The 27944-nt window shown below is 41.3% G+C and overlaps 3 protein-coding genes across 3 annotated transcripts; 1 reads left to right on the forward strand and 2 right to left on the reverse strand.

Annotated features, from left to right (window-relative positions):
* Window positions 1-4357: 4357 nt before the first annotated feature.
* LOC139931550 (uncharacterized) lies at window positions 4358-8029 on the forward strand. The gene is made up of 8 exons (XM_071925084.2): window positions 4358-4483; window positions 4598-4690; window positions 4806-4962; window positions 5994-6121; window positions 6494-6576; window positions 6673-6831; window positions 7035-7276; window positions 7779-8029. Exons 1-8 carry the CDS (start codon window positions 4358-4360, stop codon window positions 8027-8029), a joined length of 1239 nt encoding a protein of 412 aa, XP_071781185.2.
* A 1572-nt stretch (window positions 8030-9601) lies between these two features.
* Window positions 9602-15071, reverse strand: selenot1a (selenoprotein T, 1a). The gene is made up of 6 exons (XM_071925116.2): window positions 14884-15071; window positions 13590-13700; window positions 11865-11991; window positions 10885-10972; window positions 10433-10599; window positions 9602-10328 (listed from the first exon to the last, which is right to left on the reverse strand). Exons 1-5 carry the CDS (start codon window positions 15021-15023, stop codon window positions 10475-10477), a joined length of 591 nt encoding a protein of 196 aa, XP_071781217.1. The 5' UTR covers window positions 15024-15071; the 3' UTR covers window positions 9602-10328; window positions 10433-10474.
* A 3603-nt stretch (window positions 15072-18674) lies between these two features.
* On the reverse strand, window positions 18675-27777 carry LOC139931573 (kinesin-like protein KIF2C). Its single transcript, XM_071925113.2, has 22 exons — window positions 27603-27777; window positions 27422-27516; window positions 27070-27171; window positions 26592-26640; window positions 26473-26508; window positions 25417-25563; window positions 24986-25105; window positions 24501-24598; window positions 24240-24335; window positions 23831-23885; window positions 23466-23628; window positions 22977-23067; window positions 22579-22642; window positions 22091-22182; window positions 21820-21962; window positions 21179-21392; window positions 20691-20801; window positions 20347-20414; window positions 20058-20136; window positions 19890-19967; window positions 19680-19773; window positions 18675-19108 (listed from the first exon to the last, which is right to left on the reverse strand). The coding sequence occupies exons 1-22, from the start codon at window positions 27667-27669 to the stop codon at window positions 19038-19040; spliced, it is 2133 nt and encodes a 710-aa protein (XP_071781214.2). The 5' UTR covers window positions 27670-27777; the 3' UTR covers window positions 18675-19037.
* Window positions 27778-27944: the final 167 nt, after the last annotated feature.

Here is a 27944-nt window from a genome sequence, read left to right on the forward strand (position 1 = left end):
TAAAACCCATACAAGTTCAAGTATAAACAACTGAACAAGGCAGACGTAATAGAGTAAAAACATTTTATTGGAACATTAGCAGTTGCACAAGAATTGTATTGGCTGGAAACTAGACTGGAAAAGGGAAATAGGGCATCGGAGGCATAGGAGGAGGATAATGGACATGTGGATGAAGGTGTGGGTGAAAGTGTGCTGCAGGCAGCTTTGTGGTCACTTCTGGAGTTGACTCAGTTGTCGTCTCAGTTGTCGTCGCAGCAGTAGTAGGCGGGGTGGTTGGTTCTCTTGGAGGGGGAACAGGGAAAAAAGGAGGGTAGAAAGGAGGGAAGAAAGGAGGAGGGAAGAAAGGAGGAAGTTTTGGAGGTTGGGGTTGAGCTGTTGATTCAGTCTTGGTTGTTGCTTCGGTAGTTGTGGGTGTGGTAGTTGGTGGAGTAGTTTGTTGAGTTACTGGGAAGGGCATATGATAGGGAGGGATGAAAAAGGGTGGGTAGAAAGGGTATTGAAGGAAAGGGTGAGGAGTTGTAGCTGGCTGTGCAGTGGTTGCATCAAGGGTAGTCGATTTTGTGGTGGTTGGTGTTGTAGTCATGGCTGGAGGGGCAGAGAAGTAGGGAGGATATTGGAAAAAAGGTGGGTAATAAGGGGGATATGGTGGAAACACAGGGATCTGAGGTTTCCCTGTGGTTGTGGCCGTTGTAGTGGTCGTAGTTTCTGGTGCAACAGTAGTAGGGTACTGAGGTAAAGGGGGAAGTTTGGGATACTGCACATTTGGGCTCTGGTGGGGCGGTGGCATCTGAGGAAACTGTGGGTATGAGGGAAGGTACCAGGGTGCTTGAGGCATAAGTGGTTTTGGAGCAGCAGTTGTGGTGGCAGCAGATGTTGCGGGACACAAGAGCGAGACTGGAATTCCCTGCCAGCGCATTGGGAGAACATGACTTCCACTCTGGGGGAGAGAGAGAACACAACACATGGGACTCCTGTTCATGGCAATAAAATGCCATGAGTTTTAATTAAATTAATTTGTAATGTAAAGTAATTAATTAGGGAAGATCAAGATGAGTAAATGCTATAGAAAGAGTAACTTTCCACTATTCTGGAGAAAGTCAAGTCTTGCATTTCAAAGCAAAGGTTACCTCTTCAATCATATTGCAGCCATTGTAGGGAACCACCATAACAAGTCCAAGGGAGTTCCTACGCATGTTGTAGCCACAGGTTGGAGGGACCTGGGCAAGAGGCAGTGGAGATGCACTTCCTGTGGGGGGAGAAGGTGCAGGTGTGACACTATGCACAAGCTTTGGTCTCAACATGCACTGCATACAGTTCATGTCTGAAGACAATAAATGGACCTTGTTACTCTACCTTGGTCCAACACAAACTGCGATGCTCCTGGTCCCATTGCTCGGAACTTCATCTGGTCCCCACCGCACTGCAACGAAGGAGTCATGAGCCTCCATGCTACTTCAGGGGAACTGGCATCTTTCATTTGTCCCATGGGCATAGCTGAAACATTAGATTACAACATTAAAGTCACTTATGATATCCAAGACTTTATTTTTACAGTTTATCCTCACTTTAAGTGGCCCTAGTAAAAAAAAAAAAAAAAGCTTGCCATTTAACAGTTGCTAGAATCCTTCCAGTTAAAATCCTATTACCTATGAGGAGCTGTAGTAACTTGCTCAAGTCAGAGTTAGTCTTTAAAATGAATTAAATAAATGCCCTTTTAACTGAAATACATTTGCAAGTCATTAAGAGCACTAGGCTATTCTTATCCTCAGACATAGTAGCTACTTGAAAATAAAGTCATAAAAACTGATTGACATCGGACCCTTAGTTAAGAGACACAGTCAGACTGTAGTGAACTCACTGATTTAAACTCATACCTGCATAATCTGCTTGATAAGATGTTTCATCTTCCACAGAGGCATTAGAGGAAGCTTGCTTGGCCCCACCGTTGACATTCGAGTTGACGCCCGCTGACCCTTTCTCAAACACTCTACCAAACAGAATCGTCCCCTCTTGGACACCTGTCGTTTTGGCAGCACCGGCATCTCTCCGTCCATCTCGTCTGTCGGCTTTCTTCAAGCTATAAGATTGTATCGTCGGCGCAAAACAACATACCAGAAAAACAGTTGCAGCCAGGTAAACACTACTTCTCCTTTTTCCTTTACACACCATTGTGCTACGCGTGAGACTCGTGGAACTGTTCAAGCGCCAGTGAGACGGTGGTTAGTCGAAGCTATTTGTATGGTAACGTTTTCCTCCAGCAGGTAGACCAATCAAAAGCTGCCGTAGGTAGGCCTAATTGACCTCCTCTAATGATTGTGCATTGGTCGCACCTGGGTCATTCTTTTTCCCGGTTGCCGTAATCATTGGCAATCGGGGAGCAATTATCGTGACATGCAGTTCAATGTTACATCGTATCAATGATGTAATGTAGCCTAATTCTCCTTGGCCCAGTTTGTCAAAACTTTTAATCTGTATCACAATTACCGTATACAGATTTTCTTATTCCTTTTTTGCAATCCACGATCAGATTTATCTAGCCGATTTTGTGTCAGTTTTTCAAAAAACAGATTACAGAATCCAGACTTGCAGCCTATAAATAGACCTCTCTCCTGCCATCTGTTGGACAAATAATGTCACAACGTTGTTGAGATAAAAAGACATAACAGGTGAACTACATGGAAATGTGTTCAGTAATGTGCCTTTTTAGCTTTTTGTTAACCTACAAAATGGCAGTTGGTAGGCTATGAGATTTATGTTGAAGGTTTCGTTCAATTAACAAAATGTAATTAAATGCTATTTATATTCAAGATGTACTGAATGTATTACAGTTACATCCCTATTTCTTGGTTATATAAAATACCCATCATGTCTCTAATGCTCTTCATGTCTTCCACCCTGATTCCACCCTTCCAGTGGAATTAAGATTATCCTGATTTTTGGCATCAAAACTATACTAATCTCTGGCTTTTAGTTTTGAAAAACTAGAATCAACATTTAAACTTGATTAAAGGTAGGATTGATTGCCTAATCCACATCTAAATGATCTGAACCTGATATATCAGTTTTGAAAAACCACATTTTCAGATCCAATCCCATCACTGAATTTTTTTCTTTTTGAAAAACTGAAACATTCACACAAAATGTAGGATTTTAACTCAAGATCCTCCTTTTCTCAACATGGCAGACCAAGGCAGGAAGGTGGGCATAGTGAAATCAGCACTTGCAGGACACATTTTGAATGTGACAATATTTGTCATTGGGATTCATAATGTATTATGACCAGCCAGCCGGCAACCAAAATTAGGTATTATGTTTACACATTGCTCTAGACAACTATTTAATCTCCAAGGTTACTGACAACACCAGCAAGAGTATTATCCATGGCTGAGCACTTGACTAGCACTGAGGTGAGTGTATTGCCTTGGGCATTTTGCTACTTTGTTGCTAGTTTTTTTCAAGGTGTGCTGTTTTCAAGATAATGTATTCTGGCTCCAGCTCAAATCAAATTTCCAAACCCATATAGACATTTTGAGACATTCAAGCACATAAATTGAACCGGTGCATTGCCCAGATCACTCCATTCCCCTCTGATTAAATGAGTATGATTTGGAACACAGCCTGTCTTTGGGGATTTGGATTTTTCTCTCTCTCACTCTCCTTCTCTATCTCTCTGATAGATGTAGACTTTGGAAATGTCTCCATCTCTCTTCCTCTCTATGTCTTTAACAGGAGAGAAACCATGCAGAAGCAGCAGATGCCATTGTTCCGACCTGGGACAACAAGGAAAGTGAACACAGTGACACAGGTAAGATGAGGCCCAGCTTTCACCCATGTCTGTTGTAATTATCATTTAAGTGAAAACATAAAGGGTGAATCCTATATTATTTCAACAGCCGTCCTATTGAGGCCAATGTTTAGCCTCTTTAGACTGGTGTGACACCTATTGGGGGCAAAATGTAATGGTGATATAGAAGGAAATGCCACTCAATTTAAGTTATGAGAAGAACTGTTGCCTATAGACTGTTGTCTCCTCATCTCAGATGTGGTAAATGGTTGAGACATGTGAGAGTACATCACTATATCTGTCAGTCTATTCATGCCATAGTGACTTTTCTTCTACCATTAGATGTCGCCGGTGCTAAACTAGAGCAAGATCTCAGTGAGGTGTTCTCTCTCCTGGATGATCATGTAAGAAGGATGAAGTGGAAAATAAATAAATTCATTTTTTTCTCCTTTTCAACTCTGTTTTTGTATATCTTAAGTAAATCAAGGATGAAATTATCCCATAATTTGCGTCTTTCATTAATTCATTGTTTATTTAATTAGATTTGTATTTTTCTTTGTGTTTGGTAAGAGGATGCAAGAGGACCGTTTACAGTCAGTTGGTGATCTACCGACCCGCTGGTCCAGACTGGCAGGAGTTCTGAGGTACAATCGGGAGTCAGACCACCAGGCGCTAGACTTGACGAGTATTCCTCCAGCGGTAACAAGATCAAATTTCTCCCTTCTGTTGTAAAATCCCATGCGCAATGACATTTCTTCATGTTCCTGATTAGCTCAGTTTAACTCGGTATGCTGAACACTGTGTCTTTTCTAGTCCCAGCATCTGACAGAGCCCCCAGTCAAGTGTGAGTACTGTGGAGAGAAGCCAAGGCCTTCACTGGATCTAATATGGGTGGAGGATCCTGAGGTGAGGCTGATAGTGGATGTATTCCATGGTTTCGCCACATGTGGTGCTGACTGTCTATGGTGTTTTCTGTGTGTCGTTTTTATTGTGTTTGTCCCTCTATCACCCTCTATCTCAGACAGTTATACCCTTCTGCTGTGCCCAGCACCAGCAGCTGTGTGAGATGCTGGTGTATCAGAGATGTCTGGTTCTGGCGAGGTGCAACCTGGGGCCCGGGACTCCGACCCCACTGGACAACAACCCAACCGCAGAGTTGGAGGAGCTGCTCTTCCAGGGCAGGGAGACAGAGGAATACAGGTATATCGAGTTAAAGCATGGACTTATTGAATGGGTTCGGGCACAAATTGAGTTTAATATGTCATGAGTTGAGATTGTTAGCTTATAATAAAAAGCCTATTTCTTAATAATGTCAGTTCATGAGCGCCACAGTCAACAACAACAACAGCAATAATAATAATAGTAATAATAGTAGTAATAATTGTACAGCATTTTTCAAAAAGTGCTTTGCAAAGGAGTATATATGAACAAAAAAGATAAAATCAGCAGTAAAAAGTAAAGAACAGCTGATAAAAGATAGTCACATAAAATCAAGTTCTAAAAAAAGTGGGTTGCAAGAAGAACTGCGTTGTGTTTGTTGTCTGTTTGCATGTGCCTGTGTGTGTATGTTTTTCCTTGTGTTCGTCCACCAAGATATCCTTACAACCATTCCATATAGGGCCACTAAATAAAAACAACAACGGGACCAGAGGACAAAATTGACTCCAATACTTCAAAGGTTTAGGTATTTGCAGGAATGGGAGAGATGTTTCAGTCCACTGACTTATTTGTACCTGAGCCCAGTCAGGAAATGTCATGTGAAAGGAAAGGTATCATGAACAACTTGTCAGAATTAACTTGTCAGCTCACCTATCTTTCTTTTAAAGTCCATCTCTACTTAGAAAACAAGAACAACCTCTAGTCTACGAGGAGAACTCAATCCACCCACCTGTTGCAGAAACCTGTGAGTAGCTTCTCAGTGAGCAGCATCTGGTAACTCGGCTTGAGTTTAAATTCTGTTCGTTCAGTCATGGTAATGCCCTGATGAAGACTTGTGTTGACAAAACTTTGGCTTACTTACATACAGTGCATCGAGGCTAGAATGTGTGACCACTTTTTCCTACTTTTCATGGCAGACAAACATGAACATCTGACTATAAATGGTTATGTATTAGAATTTACATTGATAGTTAACTGTTTGTTGTATGCTACTGCTTAGATATCCCACCATCAAAGGTCCTCAGCTTCCAGCTCTCCACCTGTGCTCCAGGAAAAGGCAGCTGGACTGTGACTCATGATACTGAGACTCAGAAGGGCTTGAAAATAAAAGAGGAAGAGGCAGAGGTGGTTCCCTTTTGTGGCCACGAGGCATTTCAGTTTGGCATAACTCATCATCAGGTAAAAACTACCTTCATGACCCATAAGACCAAACAAACAGTTATCTACTTAATCTAAAGTCATTACTAAAAGTGGTAACTGGAGTAAATGTCCTAAACTTGTCACTTGTCAGAATTCCTCTGAATAGAAGCAATAAAGTTCTGCATCTGTTTAATTTTCAATTGAACAGATGCAAATGAACATATAGTGCCACCATGTGGTCAAACCAGGTCTGCTCTATGCACAAACCACATACTTAGTCCAAATGTAAGCATTTTAATTTCATTGTAACATCCTAGGATAAATATTCTGAAATATTAATTAAAAAAAAAACATTCAAACACGTGAACACATCATCGTTTGGCTTTGCATTATGCTTGTATATTTTTATAGGATGGGGCAGGATTTCTACAGAAGCATTATTCCAATGGGATGAAGTTTCTTACCATGTTCCCTGATGGCTCTGCCCAGGTCTTGTATCCATTCACTAGAACAAATGAGTTTTTTATGTGTTTTGTGTGATATATGTATTCTGCAACGGGGTGTTCCCATCCTTATCATCATGGCAACAGTTACCCCTCAGGCCTCTTGGCCCTGGTCATCGTGGTCACTGAACGAAAGGGGAGGGTCTGCATTGTTTATGATGACAGCCACGCCCCTGATCGACCAATCAGGGCCGTGTTCCAGTCCGATGGCAGAGCAACATGTTACCACAGCAATGGCACCATCTGGTAAGAGCCCCATTCTGACAATAAAACACAACTTCTGGTCTCACATTGTGTACTTTTATTGTGAAGTAAATAACATAAATTAGACTAATTCCCCATTTTTATACTCAGGATATGTCATGCATTCATGTGTTGAATGGGAGGAACACATCCTTTTGCTGAACCTGTAGTGTGTGTGTGTGTGTGTGTGTGTGTACATGTTGCAGGCTGAGCCTAGATAGATCAGGTGGTCAGTGTTTGGATGAGGCGGGTGCCAGAGTTCGGCGGTGGAGCTGGAGCAGCCTGAGCCTCACTCCCACCCCCTTGCGGCCCGTCTTCCTATCCCTCAACAGAATGGTGGGGATCCGGGTCCTGGGACAGGAACGAGTGTTTGTCTCCTTCCTGGCAAGCGGCCAAAGGGCAAAGTTCAGTGTGGGTGCCTGCTGTGTTCAGGTACCAGTCAATCATTGTTTTCTATTTTCAGTCAGTTTTTCAGTTTTGTTAAAGAAGCCTGTTTCTGCCACCTGTAAAAAAAAAAATCCGGCACATCGTTGAGTTTTCCTCAACATTACGGCTAGTATTTCATAAATATGACTTACTATCTCATAATTCTGAATTTGTTTCTCAGAAATATGACTTAATATCTCATAATTATGACATAATTATGAGATGTAAGTCATAATTATGAAATGGTAAGTCAGAATTATGAGATGGTAAGTCAGAATTATGAGATGCTAGTCTAATACGTCATATTTATGATTATGAGATACTAAGTCATAATTCTGACATTATCTCACTTGATGACGAAAAAAAAAAAGTTATGTGCCGGATTTTTCTTTTTACAGGTGGCGGAAACGGGCTTCCATAGTTTTGTAGATATTTGCCAGTAACTTTGACCCTTGTCACAGTGTTTGTTAATTTATTAAAATGATTTGTGAACATTTTTTAACATCAGGTGGAATGTAGAAGAGACAGGCTTGCTTCAGGACCATCCATATCTAAGGAGGAGCTGTTTGTGTCGGCTGGGAGGATTAGGGTCCATCTGGCTATTAAGCGTCTTCACCAGTGCCTGCAGACACCCTCCAGCCTGCGGCCTGTAAGAGACACACTAGCCCCTCGCCTCAATGTTATTATCCGCAGGCTGCTGGAAGTCAGTGACGTTGTTCGAATGAGTGAGAGAGAGAGAGCCTTCATCCATAGATGCCTTCAGGATGGTCTGTGATGTAATAATGTTCACCAACAGCAGCTCTGCCATCATAACGAGGTAAGAGATGAATAATTGCATTTAAATTCTTGTAAAGCATCAGTTATACATTGTGGTATCACCAGAGGACACTCTTAATCATTAATACGGAAAAGGTCATTCTTGCGTAACCATTAACAAGTGTGTCAAAAAGGAAGAAAATACACAATTTTCAGAAAAATGAATTCACAGAAGAATTTGTTTAGAATGTCCTGTTACATGGATAGTAATATAGTATTATGATGCTTTCATGAAGTCACATACCATAGGTCATAATTGAAATGTACCTGTGATCACAAAAACATCCTAATGATCAGATATTTTACATGAGTATTTTTTTTATTAAATTTTTAAATAATTCAAAACATCAGTTTATGACGCCATCAGTAGGTATTAATCCCAGAGACTGAAATAAAAATAAAACACCTGTTTTGAGATATTATTTTTGTGCCTGATGATCTTCAATCTTACGTCCAGATGTTACTAAACAAACATATCCATATGTCAGAATATAGGATGAACAGACTGGCATATCCTTTGCTTTCAAAAACTGTTTAAACCTAATAGGGTTATTTTCTTAATAACAACATGAAAGTGGGAAAGGAAATAAGCAATGATAAAAGCCAATAGAAAAACCCTATAATCAATGCATCCTAATATGCTCAATTATTATGTACAGTTGCTTTGCTAAAAGAATTTGCACTGCAATATAATGCGCAAAAATTTCCAGTGCAGTCTGCCATTGTCCCAGGATTGCTTGCCACTCTAACAAACTAACAAAAATCTAGTGGAACTACTTTTCAGTTAGTTACCAGACCTTATTGGATCTTTTTAAGTTAGTATAGATGGCATAAGTAATTTAGTTAACCCTACATCTAAATTAAATTATGTCCGCATAATTTTTAATCATAAATCATAACTTGATTGTATGTTTTAGTCTTACATTGTACTCACATTGAATCCATTTTGTCTCATCTAATCAGATCAGTGTGTAGCCTCCAGTCCTCCTGACGACATTAGGTGGAGCAGATGGCTCTACAAGATGTGCAACAATCTTGACTTGACTCAATGCGGCCGTCCGGATAAGATTTTTGCCCCACACCAAATCCCCTCATTTCAAGCCATCTTCCAGCACATTTCAGAGTATTGGATACGTGGAAACATTACACATAATTTTACTCTCATGGTTCTAGTTGCAGCAATGTGATTACATCCAGAAACACGCCAAGCAAACTTGTCACGTTCTCTCAGTTGATGCCAGTATCAGCATGACACTGCGCCGACTCATCTTCGTCTGCTGAGTATCAAAGAGGGACGAGGAAGATAATGGACAAAAGGTGTGTGACACTAAGAAAACAAAGCAGGTTGATCTGATATGTATCATGGGACAACATCTGTCGTGCTCCATATAACTCCTTTTAAGCTTATCAGGGCCATTCAAGAAAAGCCAGATGGCAGCAACTGATTGGTGTAAACTCAAATGCTTAGGAAATCTCCAAGCTATTCAGCAAACTTTACCCCAGTTACATGAGTACAATCTTGACCATAGAACCGTTTTCACCTCAGCCACTTTAATGCACAGTCACTTCCGAAATTAGAATCTGTTTTTCTCCTCAGTTAGCCTCACTTACAAAATCATTTTGTCAGCTCATTCCACTACAATAATCAGTAAACCTCATCTAGGCACAAAGCATTGAGGGAAAACACCACAGCTTCACAGTTAAATACTTACTATACTTTTTATTAATCTTCTTAGCTTCCTTCAAGCTATGCAAATATAAAAATTAGAATTCAGAAATCATACCAAGACATATTTTCCCAGTGTCACTTTCATGACAATGACCAGAGAATGTAAGGCTAAGGCTAAGCTACTTCAGGAACAAAAAAACCCAACAAAAATTGTTAAATTATATAATGGCTCAGTGGTAAAAATGACAGATTTTTATTCACATGGATCAATTATATGCGACAAGTTAAAGACTATAAGAATCAATGTTAAATCTCTCCTTATGGGACCACTGATGTCCACAGGACTGCTGTAAGCCTAAACCTAATGTTGCACCAGGATGAATTTTGCAGTAGTATGAACAGTACAACAAAATGACAGAATGGCCGGCACTATTGCCACGGATCCCACTCTGGCGTCAGGGGCGGGACGTCTCGAAGGGGCATGGTGAGGAGTGATGGGGACATCCAGTCTGTGCTAGCAGTCTTCCTGCCTTCAGCGCAGACCTTCATAAACATCACTTCACAGCCCAATGAGAAACCCACCTCAAACCTAGACAGGCAGAGAGAGCGAGAGAGAGAGCAAACCTTAAGTATGAGAAACTCCACTGGCAAATATAGCTTACAACTGGAAAAAAAAAAGACTATTATACTTACATGGAGGGGCCTTTGGCTCCAGCCGGGTGGTGAAGAGTCGGGTTAGGAGCGGTGGTGTGACATTGTGTCCATGTGAACGTTCATCTTCATCTCATTCTCCAGGATCTGCACCAGCTGCTGCATGGAGGGCAGGTGGCCCGATTCCAGTTTGGACCACACTGGCACATCTATGGAAGCACAAAACAAATTATGTAATTCACTGTATTTGATTACATCTCCACACAGCCATATTGATGGTAGGGTTATTGAGATACCACTGACCATAATTAGACATGAAAACGTTTTGGACTGCTATACTTTTGCTGTGGTACTCCATGCAACACTACTTGGTAGGCAAACATATGACTGTAACTGAAATCAATCTATAGCCAGAGACAATGTTCAGTGTTTAGGTGGTAGTAGGAATAAAATATAAGTCAATACAATCAGCATATTGTGAATAAGAGTCTCACCATTTAATGTGATTTCAAAAGCTCCCGTTGACATTAACTGGTTTTCAATCATATTGCTGAAGAAGAACACCATCATGCAGGCATATATCTGAAAGAGACAGAATTTGAGTTGGAAACTTATACATAGAAAACACGTTTTTGTTCAGTTTCTTTCAACTGACAATGGTGCTTCCATTTTCCCTTGCAGCACTGTGCTCAGTGAGCACATCGATCAGAAAACCCACCCTAACAGAAAAGTTACAATAATACAGCAATAGGGAGAAAGAACCAGATGAGGAATGTGGCGCTCTGGTGAGAGTTCAACTTAAATACACACGTACACACACGTGCGCATACACACACAGTTGGAGACAGCCAGACCAGTTTGGACAAGTGGTGGTTTATTGACGCAGACCAAAACAAGTGCATGGTAATCATTATCTATTCTGTAGGTTTTCTATTGATCATCTGTCTTGCTATCAAAAACACGACTCTTTTAGCAGCCTCAGTCTTCTGTTAAAACACAAGCATCATAGATAGGCCATACAGGTCTTTTTGGTTTTGGGTCCTTATTTGCAGATACTTGTGTGTTAGCAGTTACAGGCTCTTCACTCTCGGTCCCCTAGGCATGTCTGTAACCATGGAGATAAAAGCTGCTAGCCAAACACAACAATACTCACCAACAGACTCTCAAAACCCTAAATGAACAGCTAATGAAATCCCATGGGCCTGAGGTGTGTATGTACACAACTGTATTAGAAACACGGCTAAGCGTATTTTCACCCAGTACACTGTACTACATTTCTGTATTCAAACCAGGTTGACATCAACTGTCAACGGCTCGAGTGATCACATGAAAAGCAAGTGCTCAGTTACATCACACTGGGAGTCCTGACCCCGCCCCCTCACATGCAGTTATGCTTGAAACTACTGTATGTGACAACCATGGCATGGGATCAGAGCAGTATTGTTAGCTGCAGCTCCAGGAACGCCCTCCTTACCTTATTTTCCTGGCCCCAGACCCAGATTCCTGGGGCTTGCATACCAAGGAGGGCGAATGGGTCCTTGCCGATGATAATCAGCCCGATCACCAGCAGTTTGAACATAGACAGGAAGGAAGCAATGTGTCTGAGGGAATAAAACAAGAAACCGGCTTGAAATACAATTTCTGGACATGGCAACATAAAGCAGACAATGCTTGTTATAGGTTCCAACTTAGTTCAAAGGCTTCAACATATATTTATGAGAGGGCTAGGCATGGAATTGAGATAGAGGTGATCCTGTATCCAGCTCACTGGTAAATATATCTTTGAGCCTTTGAAATTGTTTGAGACCTATTAATTGAAAAACTGCTACTATAACACAAATAGGCCCTAACTATTATTAAATTGTTCATGTTCAATGTTCATGATTCTTCAGGGGAAAATAGATCTCAAAAGAATAAACTAAGATTTGGCTGTAACACTTATTCTAAACTTTGCATTCAAGACCAACTTGCTTGCAATGCTTCTCAGCAAGTGACAATGACATTTTGTTTTAACCCTTCAAATTTAAAAGTACATAAGAGGTCATTGGAAAAGGTCCTCTTCTTTCAAATGAAAAGGCCACAGATGGACAAGCCCATATCTCAGGGAGGGAACAGGCTGGAGAATAGGAAGCCCAGGGTATGATACAGTCTCCATCATGTAAGGGCCTAATCTCTAGTGTGTTTATTAACAGTTCAACTGATGAGGACCTGAGGGTTTCAATGACACCGATATAACCACACCTTCAACCTACCACACTTGGGACTATTGCATTAATTGGCACAAAGCAGTCTCACTCACCCTGAATTAGCTGATGGCCCGAGTGTATGTTAGGCTTCTAAAATTATTTCCCAGTTTTTGAAAACCTTACATGCCGATTGTCTTGATTAGGAAATTTGAATATCATCAGTAGTAAAATTCTAGTCTATATCCTTTTAGGGTACAAAACAGTATGCAAAATAACGTTCATGAGCAAATTCTATCCAAAATATGGGGAGGTAGGCTATAACATCGGCCTCAGTGCTGTGGCAGGGTTGCTTTTGATTCAAGTCTACTACACTTAAGAAAAATATTTAACATTTGTCTCATTTGCTTATTTAAAAACATGATTCAAAGCCTTCATTGTAAATACTGTCTGTTAAAAACACCACTTCTCAATGGCTGAAATTAGTGAAAATAGCTAACGCTAAGAACAAAGTATATACACATCCTTATCTTACAGGTGCATGTGGTGGTGTGGGGCATCGTGGGAGGCATTAGCAAAAAAGTCAAGCAGCCATATTGATATCTTAAACAAATTACAGTGTAGTTCAGATGGACCCAGTGAGACAGAAATCTGAAAATTTCATGGTGGGAGTTTCAAACAAGGCAGGAGATATGTTCATTCAAAGCTTCCATTTAGTTACTATAATGAACCACCCGTAAGCCAATTAGTCTAATTTTGTATCCTAACTGCCAGATCTCAATAACATGATGCATATTTCACCCAAGTTTCATAAAATTTGGGGCCAATAGATTAAGATATTGTATGTGACTGCAAAAAAAACCCCCACAGAAACACCCGTGGCAAGATGAGCTCAACTGCATCACAATGAGATTTCCTCACTGAAATTACAGCTAATCCCAGGAAACTATCCGACTGCTTCAATTGGGTTAGTTACAATCCAGTTATAATGTAGAGGAAGACAATCTCTCTCCTACCGATAGATGGGTATTGGAAGGTAGTTCTCCCCCTCGATGCGGATGTCCGGGTACCGCTGGTACAAGGCCTGCGTGTACTCCTCAAACACCCGCTTGTACCCTCAGGAAATGCTGTGTGGAAGACAGAAGGCACAGTCATGAGGAACAAGAGCAGGCACAACAATACGGTCAGCTGGGAGGCAAGACTGGAGTGTGAACTTGGCCCTGAGGTCTGGCACACGTGAATTCCACTGTTATCTGTAGATCTTTTGTTGTGGCTTTTCTTCTGAGTGGAAAGTTTTAGTGCTGGTGTGAAATTCCAGTTAGCGGCACAGAACTTAAAATTCTGGCCCCGATTCGTGCCATTTTCTGTCCATCTTTGTGTGGATCATGACACACTCCAATGCAAAATGTGTCAGATTAATGTTGCCTTATACCTCATAGTCAAAGATCTTTCCGAAATTGTGAGAGTCCGCTGAGGGATTTGGCATACATCAAGTATCTGTTATATCAATAAACTCTCAACTTTTATTGCTGGTCCACCTATTATTCATTCACCTGCTTCACTGCCAATCAATTAACATTTTTTTGGAGAGAACATTAGAGAGAAATTGAGAACTCGCACCGAGGCAACTCACATGTCCAGCTCTCTGTACTTTGGCACTGAGCAATTAACAAAGTCTCAAATCGGACAGACACTGGCGGATCCATTGTTGATCCATTCACGACACATAGTATCTTTATTTTGCGTCAACGGATAACTAAAAAGGATCCATCTGGCTGGATGTGGTACCCATACGACCAGCTGCACGAGCATACGCTTTTTAGGATCCCAAACTGCCCTTTTTTCACAAAATCAAAGGCATTCACATCACATGGCTGCAGACAAACGCAGCAGTTAGCCAGGGTTTGGAGTAGCTAATCCCATTCTTCACAATGGAATTACATGTTAATCCAACCAGTAGCTAAACTCACATGAGACGGCAATCACTGGATTTAACGTAACTAACGTTAGTCTGTTTGACAGCGGAAGCGGGGCCATGTTTTCACATACACACTGAAAAACGGTGGCTAACGTTAAATCAGAGACTAACGGTTGCTAACCCGGTGTGTTTAGACCGCGGTTGAGATTTAAGTGGGTAATACATAGCGAATACACGCAAGACCAAAGTCATATTTTAACGTTATCATCTTTAATGTTGGTTAGCTTCAATCTGTAATCAATGCTCGGCCTGCGCGGCGGTTAGCCAGAATCAACGTTGACGTTAGCTAGCTTACAATGACTCGTAATGACCGTATTTGCAGTGTTGCTCACCAGATTTGAAACTTGAGAAGGGGTCCCGTGGCAAACTGCATCTTCATCTTCTTCACGCCGCTGTTGTCAGCCGACGTAGCGCAATACAGCGAGAAAACTCCTAAGAAAAGGAGTGAAAAACGCAACCACTTCATCGCCATTCCGTTCCGGGTTGTTTTCTCACTCGGTCATGGCTGGAGATAACCTGCGCATCTCTCTGGTTCCGCCCTCCTCTCCGCTCCTCCCCCTCGCCTTCTTCTTCTTGCCTTTTAAAGATGGCTGGCATCCTTCTTTAAGGTGCGTTACTGCCACCTGCTGCTCCGGAGTGTGGATTACAGCACCAAAAATCTCTTTACTTGATTCAGATTCTCTCGAATAATTAAAGAAAATTTAGTTTAAGCGCCATTCCAGATAGCTTCCAAAATATTCCTCCTTTATTCCAGCTTCCTCTAGTTCAGTTCAACTATCATTGCCTGCCTCTGTCTCTCTGATATCTCCACCAGTGCATATATTCACATAAACCTGTCAGATGTTTTCTAATGACCTGCAATGTGTTGTCCCATATATCTACCTGTATTCAGTTTTTTTCTGAATTTGGTATAGGTATCTGTTTCTCCATCCCAGTGTTCTTGCCACTTTCCACTGCATTCCTCCTTATCAAACATTTTGCTTCTGCCTTGCTCATTTGAATAGACACACCTGATCTCGTCATAAAGCTTCAGCATCTATAGATTCATTCCCCCTCACCCCAACATGAGCTGGAACCCATATAAACCTCACAACTATGTCCATCTGAAGAATTCTTCAATGTTCTTGCAGTATTTATTTATTTATTTTTTTAGATTTATGAGGATCTTATATTCACTTCACGAAATACTACAATTTTACATGGCAGTGATTCTTTAAAAGCACAAACTTAGCGAACTGAGATCCATCAGGCTACATTAGGCCTCTCTACCTTTAATGAAAAATTGAATTCATTTGGTGTGCAGGAGTCATTTTCCTCTTGATATTAGCCCACCTAGTACAAAGTGAAACACGTAGGCCCTATTCATTGTCAACAAGCTAAGTATAAACAAGAGAGTGATAAAAACAAAAATTATGATTTTTCCTTGTCTGCTCTGCCTGTTTCTACTTGAATATGAATTACTAAAAAAATCAAAGCAATTCTAACAATACTACTAATCAAATAATTATAATCGCTAGACAATGAAATAGGAGACTGACATCATTGTGCTGATGTTGTGATACTGCAGGTCCAGCCAACCTGTGTCCAGACAAGCAGTTCCTGTAGCTGTGTGTCTCCAGCTGTGTGTACAAGCCTGACCACTCTTTACTGTGGCCACCAAATAAATAAACAAATTATAGTTGAAGAAACAAACAAAGTTTTTCAGCTGGACAAACTTAGGTGGCCGTGGGCACGGGGTGGGGGTGTGGGTGGCAGCGCTCATATGTGAACAAACTGCTTCTTGAACTATTTCACTGCTTGAACTGATGTTTGAAGAGTAAGCTTAGTCTACATGGCAGCATTTCTTAAATGATGGGCCGGGAACCAAAATGGGTCACTGGCATGTTTCAGTGGGTCTCTACATGCCAAGAATACTAATATGCTTTAATGAGCCGATGTTCCAGCCTCACTACTTGCTCATTTCAGTTTTAAAGCTCCTGCTGTCGGGTGTTTGTTGGACGTACTCTAAGTTCAATTATGAAAAGATAAATCAAACCAGACACCCAACTGAACAATACAGTAGAAAAATACACTTAGTAGAGGAAAGACCTTTTTCTGATATTGGCTCACATGCCACAGTGTAGGCTGTTGGCTCTTATTCTCAAGAGTAAATTGTAACTGACAGTATTTTGCTTTCTGTTTTTACAGCTAGATTGCTCTCTGCTGGTCATATTGTATAATGCACCACAGACTAAGTTTTTATCCTTATTTATCAGGGCAAGATCAAGAACACATCCTAATTTACAACAGTGTACAAGGTCAGCTTTTCCATAAAACAGTGATAGAACAAAAACATATAATCTTAAAGAACATTTATAGCAATTCATGTTTGACAATGACAGTATCTTTATGTTATGTTAAACATTTTGTTTTCCTAAGTTTCCTAACAGGTTGATGTTCTTATTACAACCTTCCATTAACATCTGATTGGTCTTTATTCCTCAGTATCAATAAGAGCAGTGGTTTCCAAACATCACATAGGCCTATACTTAAAACATTTTTTAAGACAAAGTTTAAGTGACTACATCCCATTTATGCAACAAAATGATTTCAAGAGCAAAGAGCAAAAAATTCACACGTGCGCACACATTTACACACAATTGAATCATCAGGACCAAGTAAAGCAAGTAAAGAACAATTTAAACAAAATTGCAGCAGACAGGAGTTCAACACTGTCCCATACAAGGCCGTTGGGGAAGTGTTCAGCATTGGGCCTAGCCTGTGAGAATGGATGGACTTACTGACTGCTAGGAGGAGAGGGAGGTGAAGAGGGGAGGAGTGGAGGAGGGCTTGGGGTAAAGAGGATTGGATGAGGGGTTGAGGGAGAGAGGAGAGGAAAGCAGAGGAGGGGTGTAGAGGTTGGGGGGAGGATGAGAGGAGAAGACGGGGGAGGGGAATACCACCCACTAAGCCAGTTGCGAGAGGTTGTGGGGGGGTTGGGCTGCTCACAGGAAACAGTTGTGGCTCCGTCCCAGGCCTCACACCGAGCAGCCCGGGCCACCCAGTCACCGACAGACAGACCCACCAAACGGCCTGGCCGGCCCGACCGACACAGACTGGTCAGGTCCTTGGGAGGAGCCCCTCTATTAAGAGCCGGGCTCTGTGTGTGCGTTTAGCAATGCACACTGCTTAGGGGAATTACGGTATAAGCTCGAAGATACAGCCCGCAATACAGTGTGCACTCGTACACTAGGCAGTACGTTTTTTTCTTCTCCTCTTTTCTTTTCCCCTTATGTTCATTCTTCATTATTTTTGTCTTTTATTCAGGCTACTTTCATCATTATTATTCGTCGTTATTCTATTCTGCATGTGCTGCACATTGAATTTAATGTGAAATGTGCTATATAAATAAAGTTTGCCTTGCCTAATTATATGCTCTTTGTTTTCAATTGTAATTTCTTCAGAGTATGAATTAATCCTTGAGGACCCCAGGAAGACAAGCCGTTACTAAGGTGGCAGCTAATGGAAACCCTAATGAAGCAATTAACAATAATAAATAATAAACAGTATAAGTCAAACAAACATCAACAAACCCGAGGTTGGTGCGCTGTACATCCACATACCAGGAAGTAGCTCGTTTTCTAACTGTAGTGGAGCAGTAAACGCATGTTGTTCAGCGATTCTTAGTTACATTGTGCTACACATGGACCATAAAAACATAAGGTGCTACCACAGTACTTTGGTGTTAACAGGTGGAGTTTTTCAACGTAGTTTCACTCACTCCAATCATGCACACTACTCAACCCCACCACCGAGAAAACACTAGTGCACTTAAATGTTTCTCCACTGGACTTTAATTAAACAGAGTTTCCTACAGAGCAGGTAGAGATTGGTTGTTGCCTACTGATTTGTATACTTTGTATCTGTGTTTTGTTATTACATTGTATGTTATTGTTATAAACTTGTAAAAACATTATAACATTGTATGTTATTGTTATAAACTTGTAAAAACCTGTATAATAGAAATTTTCATCAAATAACTACAGTATAGACAGTTACTGAAGTCTACACAAGCTCATATCCAACTCTAAAACTCCTCAGATGTATTTCCTTTGCTTAACATCTTATCAAATGATGGTACCTGGCCATTAGTCCAGTGAGGTCAAATCAAACCCAGAAGACAAACACTAACTAACTAGAAGTTGTCACAGAGGCTATTAGCTTTGCAAGTTGGAGAATGTTTCAGCGTTGGTGGAAGTTTGTGTTATTCTGGTTTTCATATAGACATTTTTTCACACATTTTGGGGGCATGAAAACCTCAGCTAAAGGTAACAAGAGAACAAAGAAGTAAAGAAATCACAGATACTAGTCTTCTAATAGTGTTGTTTGAATATATTTTAGTTTATTAACAAAAAAAGTAGTTGATATAAAATACAACAATACCTCAAAACATGCACATTTTTTGTGTTAAAACAAAGACTTGGGTGATGGCTGGGCGGGTTTTTCCTCAGCGACAATTGGGGTTCAACCTTGCCAGTCGCTCTTGATCCACACTAGACTGCAAAGCCAACACGGTATCTGTGGATGACAGAAGAGATTCTACTTTACATTAAGCTGCACAGACACTAATCCTCCTGTATCTACTGCCCAAACAATACAACTACATGATTTCAACTAAATCATGTAACCTAAGATTTTTTTACTCTCTTGTACTTTTATAATGAGAAGTAACAATAAAGGATCTTGAAATCTAAAACAATACATACTCAAGAGCCAAACAACTTCAAGGTTCAACTTTGACAGAATATTGCAATCATTAATTAATGCACACATACACATAATGTGTATTGCATAATTATGGAGATGCTGAAAAAAACATCTAAATTAAACTGTAGGTCACAATATAAAATCAGACACAGTAAAACTGAGCATTTGATAAATATTTTTAGTTTTTAGTTTAACCTTGCAGACACAAACCCAATGAAGTTGAACATCGAGTCGAACACAGAACATGAGTAAACGGGGTGTTATGAGTCAAGGTCAAGACAACTTGCCATTTTTAAATAACAAATCTAAATGGCAAGAAAGCATTACCAAGGCACAAACACTAATAGAAAGAATGAAAAATCAAGCTGTGCTGTGTACGAACCCAGCAGTTTTCTGGCATGATCCACCAGGTCAGGAAGTCCCGTCTCAATGTTATACAAAGTTTGTTCCATTGCCTTGACGAGCTCATTGGCCCCCTGGGAAGCAAGAAAATGAAAGAGGTCTGAGGATTAACAAAGTAAAATAATTTTGAATGGCATTATGTCTTCTCTGATTAATAGGACACTACAGTAGTGCGAAAGGGAAATGATACCTGGAGCGCCACATAAACCTTCTCCTCCAGCTCTGACACCTGAGATATGGCATCATACACACTGGGATCCACAGACTCCTACAGCAAAGAAGAGTAGACTTTCAGAAAGCTGTACATGATACATCATCAAAATATTAATACTGATTCTGGACTTATTTGCAACCTGACCTCTTCTGATGAGCTATCCATGGGCTCTAGTGCCTTAGCTGCTCCACCAGCTTTGGACGAGCCATTCAGCTCCTTGACCCTGACAAAGAGGGGAAAAGACGTTTAAAGTGAGGTGAGGGGAAGGACTTTTTTGTGAGTGGACATGATCCACTTTCTGAACTGGCTGAATTGAAAGCAATGGAACCCAGCCATCCTAAATATAGTAAACAGCTAACTGGGATGTTTTAATAGTGGCCTGCTAGGTTTGTGATTTTGTTCTTATTTGGCATGATTTGGCACAACGACGTACCTGTCAGCGTAGCGTAGTGTGTTCATTGTGTAGTCACATGATGTCATGCCTGGAGACACCATAGCAATCTGAGGGAGACGGGGGTAAAAATAAATAAAGAAAACATGAATAAATAAATAGATTAAATAATCATCAACATAATCAGCATGATTAGTCTAGTTCTAATGCTTGTCTGAAGCATTAAATTAATTATAATATTATGAGTGATAGCTTCTTTAAACTGAATTCTGATAACTAGCACCTCTTAGAGAGCCGAGCAAGAGCAGCACTGAGGTTTTGTTTTCAAGGTAATTGGTACAGCGAGTTCTGGGGTTTCAAGTGTGTTTGGTGCTGTATAAACACACCATGCAGGTCCTGGACTTCTCTCCAATGAAGGAATCTCTGAGGACTTTGGTCAAAGTGCTCATCCTGAATGGAATGTGATCGCTGTTCATTCCCAGTGAACGAATACACTCCTGAAGGAAGAAGAGTGGAAGCATCTTTAGTCACATCTCACATGTTGTAAATAACAGACCACGGAAACCTGTACACCAAGCAAGAAAAAGTTGTATTGCAAAAATACATTGCAAAAATTGTTAGTAGTTAACCTGTATTGCAAAAATACAGGTTAACTACTAATTACACAGCCTTTCAAGTGGTGTGTATGTATATTAAATATTTGAGTTCTGACTAGAGTGTAGCACTTCATTCTCCTTATTAGCTTCCATTTGAGAAGTCAGAGTGCTTATCTGCATCCCAGCTGAGGTGGGAGAGAGAAGACGCTTCATATTCTCTCTTCACAGCTCAGCTACTAATTCATGTAGTGTGCGCATGTTTCTGTCAGCCAGTCTACCTTGAGAGCCAGGAGGCTGCGGTTGATCTCGGCAGTCTCGACCAGCGTGCTGCGGTCGTTGCTGCTAACGTCCGTGCCGCGCTCGTTGCCTGCCAGGTCAACCAAAGAAAACTTGCCGTGCAGCGTGGCGGCGCGGTCACTGCGGCGCAGGACAATCTGGAGGATGGCGTGTGAGCGGGATGAGTTGGCGTTGGCCGATGTCTGGCCCGACGTCCTGGGACAGACGGTGAGGGAGAGGGAAAGAGAAGGCAACCACGTTAATGCCAAATTTCATGAACTGCAGAGTGATGTATGAGTGGAGCGGGACATCCGGAGAAGATGCTAAAAAGTACTGAGACCGTTTGTCAGTTTGTTTTCCACTAGCACACACATGAACGCATCCTTCTTGATCACTCAGGAAGCAACACAAATTCTGAGTTGAAAGAACATATTTCCAATCAATATTAAAGTGTTAAAGTGTTTTAGTGTGGATTTTTCACTCAGTGAGCTTTACTACATAACTACTAATTAACTTTGATCAATCAACTTGCAATTTCAAGGCAGTAAAGAAACTTACGATTTTAAGTTGAAGTGCCTTATTATTTATTATATTTCTCTTACCTTTGGAGGTGTGTGTGTGGGGAGGTCTCACTCATACGTACCTGCAGGCAGTGCCCATCTCTATCATCTTGATGACGTCTTCTGCTGTGGACACGCACACCTCCCGCAGGCCGACCACCTGAACCTGCTGCCGCTCATCCTCCAGAACACGCAGCTTGGCCTTCTTATTCAGCAGGTCATACACCTGAATCCACAAGCACATTTCACTTGAAGGATACCATGACAATACGGACAATATAAAGTGGGTTATATTTTATGTCAAAGGTTTTAAATGAGTACAGTTTTGGAGGCCGGAGAGCCTGTCATTCCTACCTTGCCATTGTAAATCTCAAAGAAGCTGACGTAGGGACAAAGATCCAGACTAGCATATCTCCTCTGGCTCAGAAGGGCAAAAACATCCTGGGCTGAAACGGAGAAAAGTGCAGCAATCATTCATATTGAGATTCTAATGCGAAAAAGTAGCTTGGTTAATCCTGGGTGAGTATTTTGTCAGAATAATTGAGCTAGTAGATGCGATGGGATTTCCTATCCTGGGTGAGTGGGGGACAAATCCAATGCGAAGAATGTGCATGAAACAAGCTGAAAAAATGCTTCTGATGAATTCCTTTTCAGTGATTCAAATGTTAAATCCTGTGATATCCCATGATTCTACACCTCTCACAATTCCATGACGTTCCAGGAATTCCATGACCAGATGGAACCTTGATCTCAAAACAGAGTCCCCAATAAACCCAAATGGCTATATTAGGGAGTCTGTGGAATGGACAGTTGCGAGCCACTGGGGAGGATTTAGCTCCTACCTGCCAAGGCGTAGATGCCTTTAGCGTTGTTCTGGTGCTTCCCAGTGAAATCACCTCCCATTGTCTGAGGGGGAAAAAGCGCTATATTAAAAAACACATTTGTGTTCTGAAAAGTCTCTGGCCTTAACCCAAAGAATAACTGGAGAACACTTTTTTTTTTTACATTTGGGTGCAAACGACTAACACTTTGAAGCATCTTCAGAGCCAAGGATGATTTGACTGATGAGAACATGATTAATTTGTTTCCATCAAAATAAATAAAGCATACTCCATATTCCAATGTTTCCTTTGGCTTAGGCCTCTATGAAGCTGGAGAACAAAATTTATGGACTAATCTGCATATGGAATTAAGCTTTTAGACAACTCAACCCCGGTACAGTAAGCATACTTAGACTTACATGAGTCTTTCCACTTCCTGTCTGGCCGTAGGCAAAACATGTTGCCATGGCACCTTCAAAAATGGACTGGACCAAAGGTTTGGCTGTGAACCTGAGGGAAAGAACTTGTGTCATTTATGTCAAAAAACAAAGGTCTCTGCTGCCTTTGCTCTGTTAACTGCTCTCACAACCAAGGGATAAATAATGCATGTATATGTAGCATGTATGAAAATTATAGATTAAGCCTTCCACCTTTTTATTGACCTACCTAAGTATTTAAAAAAAAAAACACAGAGCATTTCATAATTAAACACGGCTAAGATCTACCTATGGACCAAGTTGTTTGCAGGTGGTGTTAACACACAGGTCAAAATGGGAGCTGTTAATCCCATTCTCTGGTCAGGCAGAAAATTCACCCCTGAACAACTGGTGCATCTTTGCCATCTCACTCAGAAAACCTGGGATCAGATCTGGTCTGCTGCATGAGAAAAGGTAAGATAAGGTCACTACCTGTAGACCAAGTCGTTGGTGGCGGTCTCGTCAAAGGAGTAGTCAAATTGGAACACCTGGTTGTCCAGGTACTTGGTGAGGTCCACCTTCTGTTTTGGCTCGTGGACCAGCAGACCACCGTTCCCAGGTACAGAGACCACGTCTATCTCCTTCTTAGTGACCTCTGAATACGCAAACAAGGAAGTCAAGTGGGAATACAAATCCAGTTCTGGACTGGGCTTTCCAAAAGCCACATAATGTGTGTTTTCCTTGTAAACCAAAGCCGGTGGTGAGATTATGTATGGACGAAACCATTCCCTTCAATTAATCAATTTTTTCAAGAACATACTGTATACAGGATGTGTGAGACATCATTCACAACTTGCCTTGCTTGTTGAGTGGCCGCTTGCGAACGCAAACACAAATTCTATGAGTTTCAACCTGTACAAAAACAAAGTATGTGAAAGTAAGTGTTATGCTCATTTTACAATGAAGACAAAAGCAGTGCACATCTAAAATGGTGAAACCTAATAAAGCTGTCCAAGTTAGAAAATATACCAAGCTCTCTCAAATGCGTGACATTCGTTGACCTAAATGTCACAACTGCAAACACAGTTTGAGTGACATTATTTGAAGAAGCGTTTACTTTCACTTTGTCACAGCTGCCATCTGTGGTTATTGTGCGGCCGCATTTTTGTGTCCGTCCTTGTAAGCATTCAGTTCAACTCTGTGGATTCAACATGGCGTGACAGTACAACCCCAACACCGGCACATGTGTTTTCAGTCCAGTCTTACCGGGTCAGTGGCTGACATGGGAGTTATTTCCAGGGTTTCTCTGAATTCTTCGATCATCTGGTAGAATTTCTGGTTGGGTCGAGCAGCCTCTCCAAACTACAGGAGACACAAAGGGAAATTAAATCAAAATTTAGTTATCCAAGGAACTCGTCTTTTCACCCGCCGGCATACCACCACATCTAAAATGATAGCCAAGTAGACCACTTTCCACTTGACAAGGATAGAAAGACATAAGAATGAGAAAGAAAACTATAATCTCACCTTTCCCTTCTTGGTCTGTGTGTCCAGGGGCTTAGCAACACAAGACAGCCTTTTGCTGCCCTTGTTTAGTTCCTGCGGGGCCACAGATCTCCTTCTGCCTGAAGTGCACAGAAATATTGAATATTATCATCCTTAGAAATAAAAAAGATGAATGATATAAGGGAGAAGTTAAAATTAACATGCACAACATCTACTGATGCAAAATATCCACTAATGAGCTCTTCTTTACTCGTGTGATGAAAATGATGTATGTCTGCATAGAAGGAAAACACCCCAAACATCCCCAAATCCTTGTCTAGAGACAAATGAGGCGATCTTGTCAGGCCTGTATCAGTGAACAGGAGGTCAGGCTCTTGCTTTCTTCATTGTGTACAGCTCTTTGTGTATAGAAGCGATGTCTATATGATCTAAATAATCCTGTTGATTTAAAACGACACTATGAAGGCAGTTTGTGTATGAACGTGTGTGTAAGATCCACTACTGACCTGTGACTACAGGCACAGGAGGACGTTTCGCTACCTCATCATTTTCCTTGCTGACCTCACTGAGGGAAGGCAGAGCCGACTGTTTGGCCTCGTTCCTCCTGCGCTGCAGGTTAGGAATCGCTGGGGAAGGAAGGAGACTGTGTCTAAACATGTAACACATTTAATAACATACATAAACCCAGGAAGATCTTGTTAAGATCTACCGTAATCCATGTAATATCTTCCACACTTTGTGATACAGTTACTAATGTGCCATGTCCACTGTGTGTACCATAGGGATTGTGTAAAATACATGGGCATGGGATGTGGTTATCAGACATTGATCAACAATTCCCAATTGCCAATGTGGAATGAAGCAAATGCATGGACATTCAAATTCCAGTATGTGGATTTCTCTTCCCTATAAACCCTTCAGAAGAGCCGGTACCAACCAGAGTTTGTGAGGACTGATGCAGGAGGGATATCAGGGTAGAGAGTCTCTGGGTTTGGCTGAGCAGACTCTGGGGTCGGGACTGGTGCTGCAGCAGGGGCAGGGACCTGGAACAGACATGTCTGCCTGGCCTGAGACTTCCTGGCAACTAAACGCAGAACAAATCCAAGTCAAATAGCTGCAAAATGAGTAATGGTGGCTGGTTCAATGTTTAGTCAATGTCTGAAACTGGATAACTATTGTTTCTTTGGGGTTAAGCCTCATCCAAACTCCTTGAAACCATGTGCACAATGGAAAGATAGACCATGCATGGCTACAGCCTGACAAATCACAAGTGAGCAAAAGCAACGGGTTTGCCATTCAAGTGGAAACAAAACAAGACTTATTTTACAGACCCATAATGCAGAGCAGTGAGTTAGGAGTGAAAAACACAAGCACAGAAAGGTGGAGGGTTTAGCGATACAGGTGTTTAAATAATTATGCCAACTCTTAAATCACATTCATAGATAAAGATTTCAATAATTGACAGTTAAGAACTTTACTTTATGGACCAGTTAGTCTTAAGAACTAAAAAGGAGTGTATTGTATCATCAGAGTCAGAAATGGATGAAAAAAAAATGGAGATTTTTCCAATGGTCTTTTCAATTCTATTTCATTGTTAATGGATAAGACTCAGTGTACATGTCACACCTTCATTACTGGTGATGACACTGACCACTCTTTCTTTCCTCTTTGTCTAGTGTATTATTGTTCTCATCAGCCACAATTTAAAGCAGATTAATGGAGACAAAAATAGATAGTGCTGCATGCCCATAATTGCCAAGTAACCAGAATTGATCATTTCCATCCCTGTGACAATAATCATTAAAGTGAAGCATGGGATTGCTGATCTAGGATCAGTGGCCAGGTTACACAGTATGACACTAGAGATCTCAGTTCAGCTCTCCTACTCCTAGGATTGTTTTTTATGCACACAAAGCCAGATCCCATTAACAAAGGAGTGATTAGGGAACAAGATTCATTTGTTTAGACAGAGGAACATGCATAGCAGGCCGACCTGTCTCTTCAGCTCGGGTGGCTGCTGGAGCAGAGGCTTTTGGAGGGAAACAAGCAGTTAGGAGAAAGACTATTGAACATGTAACCAATATAGACAAATAATGTAATCAATTTACATACAGGAGGGAGGGGCAGGAATCCTGGATGAACGCAGTCGACCCTCAAACTTCTATTGAAGAAACAAACAGAAAGAAAGAGGGATTAGTCGCTCAGTACGTCAATCATTTTGCTCACACATAAGAGGCCAGTTGTGCTTCTGTAACAACTGATTCCAGTCTGCAAATAATCTCCAAACAGTTTTTCTGAGCTTTGCCAAGGCTGATGTCATTCATAGCAGGTTGCTACACTGTGTGAACAACAAATGATATAGAATAATGAATACAAAATGTACATAAACACAAAACTGTTTTGCTGGCTCCATCTGCCTCAACTGAAAAACAAGCAGAAAGCCGAGCATTTGACATTCAAATTGACTGACCGTGAAAGGCATCATCCCTTCCTAAATGCAGTCTTGTGGACTCATTAAAATTGAAAAGACATAAGCAACAAGCTGATTCACATCCTTGTTTCTAGGAAACTTAAGGTAAATTGCACTTGCCTTCCCTGGGGCAGGACGTGGGGGGGTGGCAGCTTTGGCAGTGACAGAGTTTATGTGGTCCAGCAGTTCTGGATTGAGTCCACACAACTCTGACACTTCAACCTGCACAACAAAGACATACATGGGTCATCAATGTCTTACAATATTGGCAGCAACTGGTCAATAACAAACTCAAGGAGAAACGAGCCAGTGATCTATATTAAACTGGAGCTGAAGTACACCAGGTCAATATCCTCAAAACCCCTCAATGCATGATGGGATATTTCAAAGTAAAGGGCTTTTACAGTAGGCAGTCACTGGCAGGCTAGTTAATGTTTTCACTACAAAGTGTGCTCTTTTTGGAGACACTCACCTCCTTCCCTCGGCAGATGTTCCTCTCGTGCCACTCCACCATGACGGTGGACTTGGTGGCATCAACGGATTTCACGCTGGCAAGATGCACTCGACCTGGTTTACACAAAAACAAACCGCCAGTCAGACTTTATTCATAACAGTCAACGTATTAGGCGATAGATAGGGAACAGTCAGCTCACCGTCACTCCGACTGATCTGCACCGAAAGCCCGACGAGAAGTCGTGAAAGGCTGCTCGTGCTCTCCATTTCAACACCTTGGAAATCAACAATAAACTCCTAACACATAACTATATCTAAAACTTCGAGGTGTACTAAAAACTTTTGGAAAATCAACGCCACCTACGATTTAAATTGACGCTGTTTCCGGATTCGAAAGAATCTCATTGGTCGTGCACGTCCCTCTTCTTCTTCTTTGACTTTTACGGTATATATAATCCAATGCTGCATTATACCGCCACCCACTGGATCTGTTGAGAGCGTCTTTTTGTAACGAAAACAAAACCGCTCCTTCAGTTGAACAA

This window comes from Centroberyx gerrardi, chromosome 13, assembly GCF_048128805.1.
Source record: "Centroberyx gerrardi isolate f3 chromosome 13, fCenGer3.hap1.cur.20231027, whole genome shotgun sequence".
Classification (NCBI taxonomy): Eukaryota; Metazoa; Chordata; class Actinopteri; order Beryciformes; family Berycidae; genus Centroberyx; species Centroberyx gerrardi.

Coding starts and splice junctions, on each gene's coding strand:
- LOC139931550 (XM_071925084.2), top strand. CDS start 4,358: ATGCAAGAGGACCGTTTACAGTCAGTTGGTGATCTACCGACCCGCTGG. Junction 4,691..4,805: donor TATGGGTGGAGGATCCTGAG/GTGAGGCTGATA, acceptor CCTCTATCTCAG/ACAGTTATACCCTTCTGCTG. Junction 6,122..6,493: donor TTGGCATAACTCATCATCAG/GTAAAAACTACC, acceptor ATATTTTTATAG/GATGGGGCAGGATTTCTACA.
- LOC139931573 (XM_071925113.2), bottom strand. CDS start 27,669: ATGGAGAGCACGAGCAGCCTTTCACGACTTCTCGTCGGGCTTTCGGTG. Junction 26,641..27,069: donor CACGTCCTGCCCCAGGGAAG/GCAAGTGCAATT, acceptor TTTCTTCAATAG/AAGTTTGAGGGTCGACTGCG. Junction 23,068..23,465: donor ACCAACGACTTGGTCTACAG/GTAGTGACCTTA, acceptor TCTTTCCCTCAG/GTTCACAGCCAAACCTTTGG.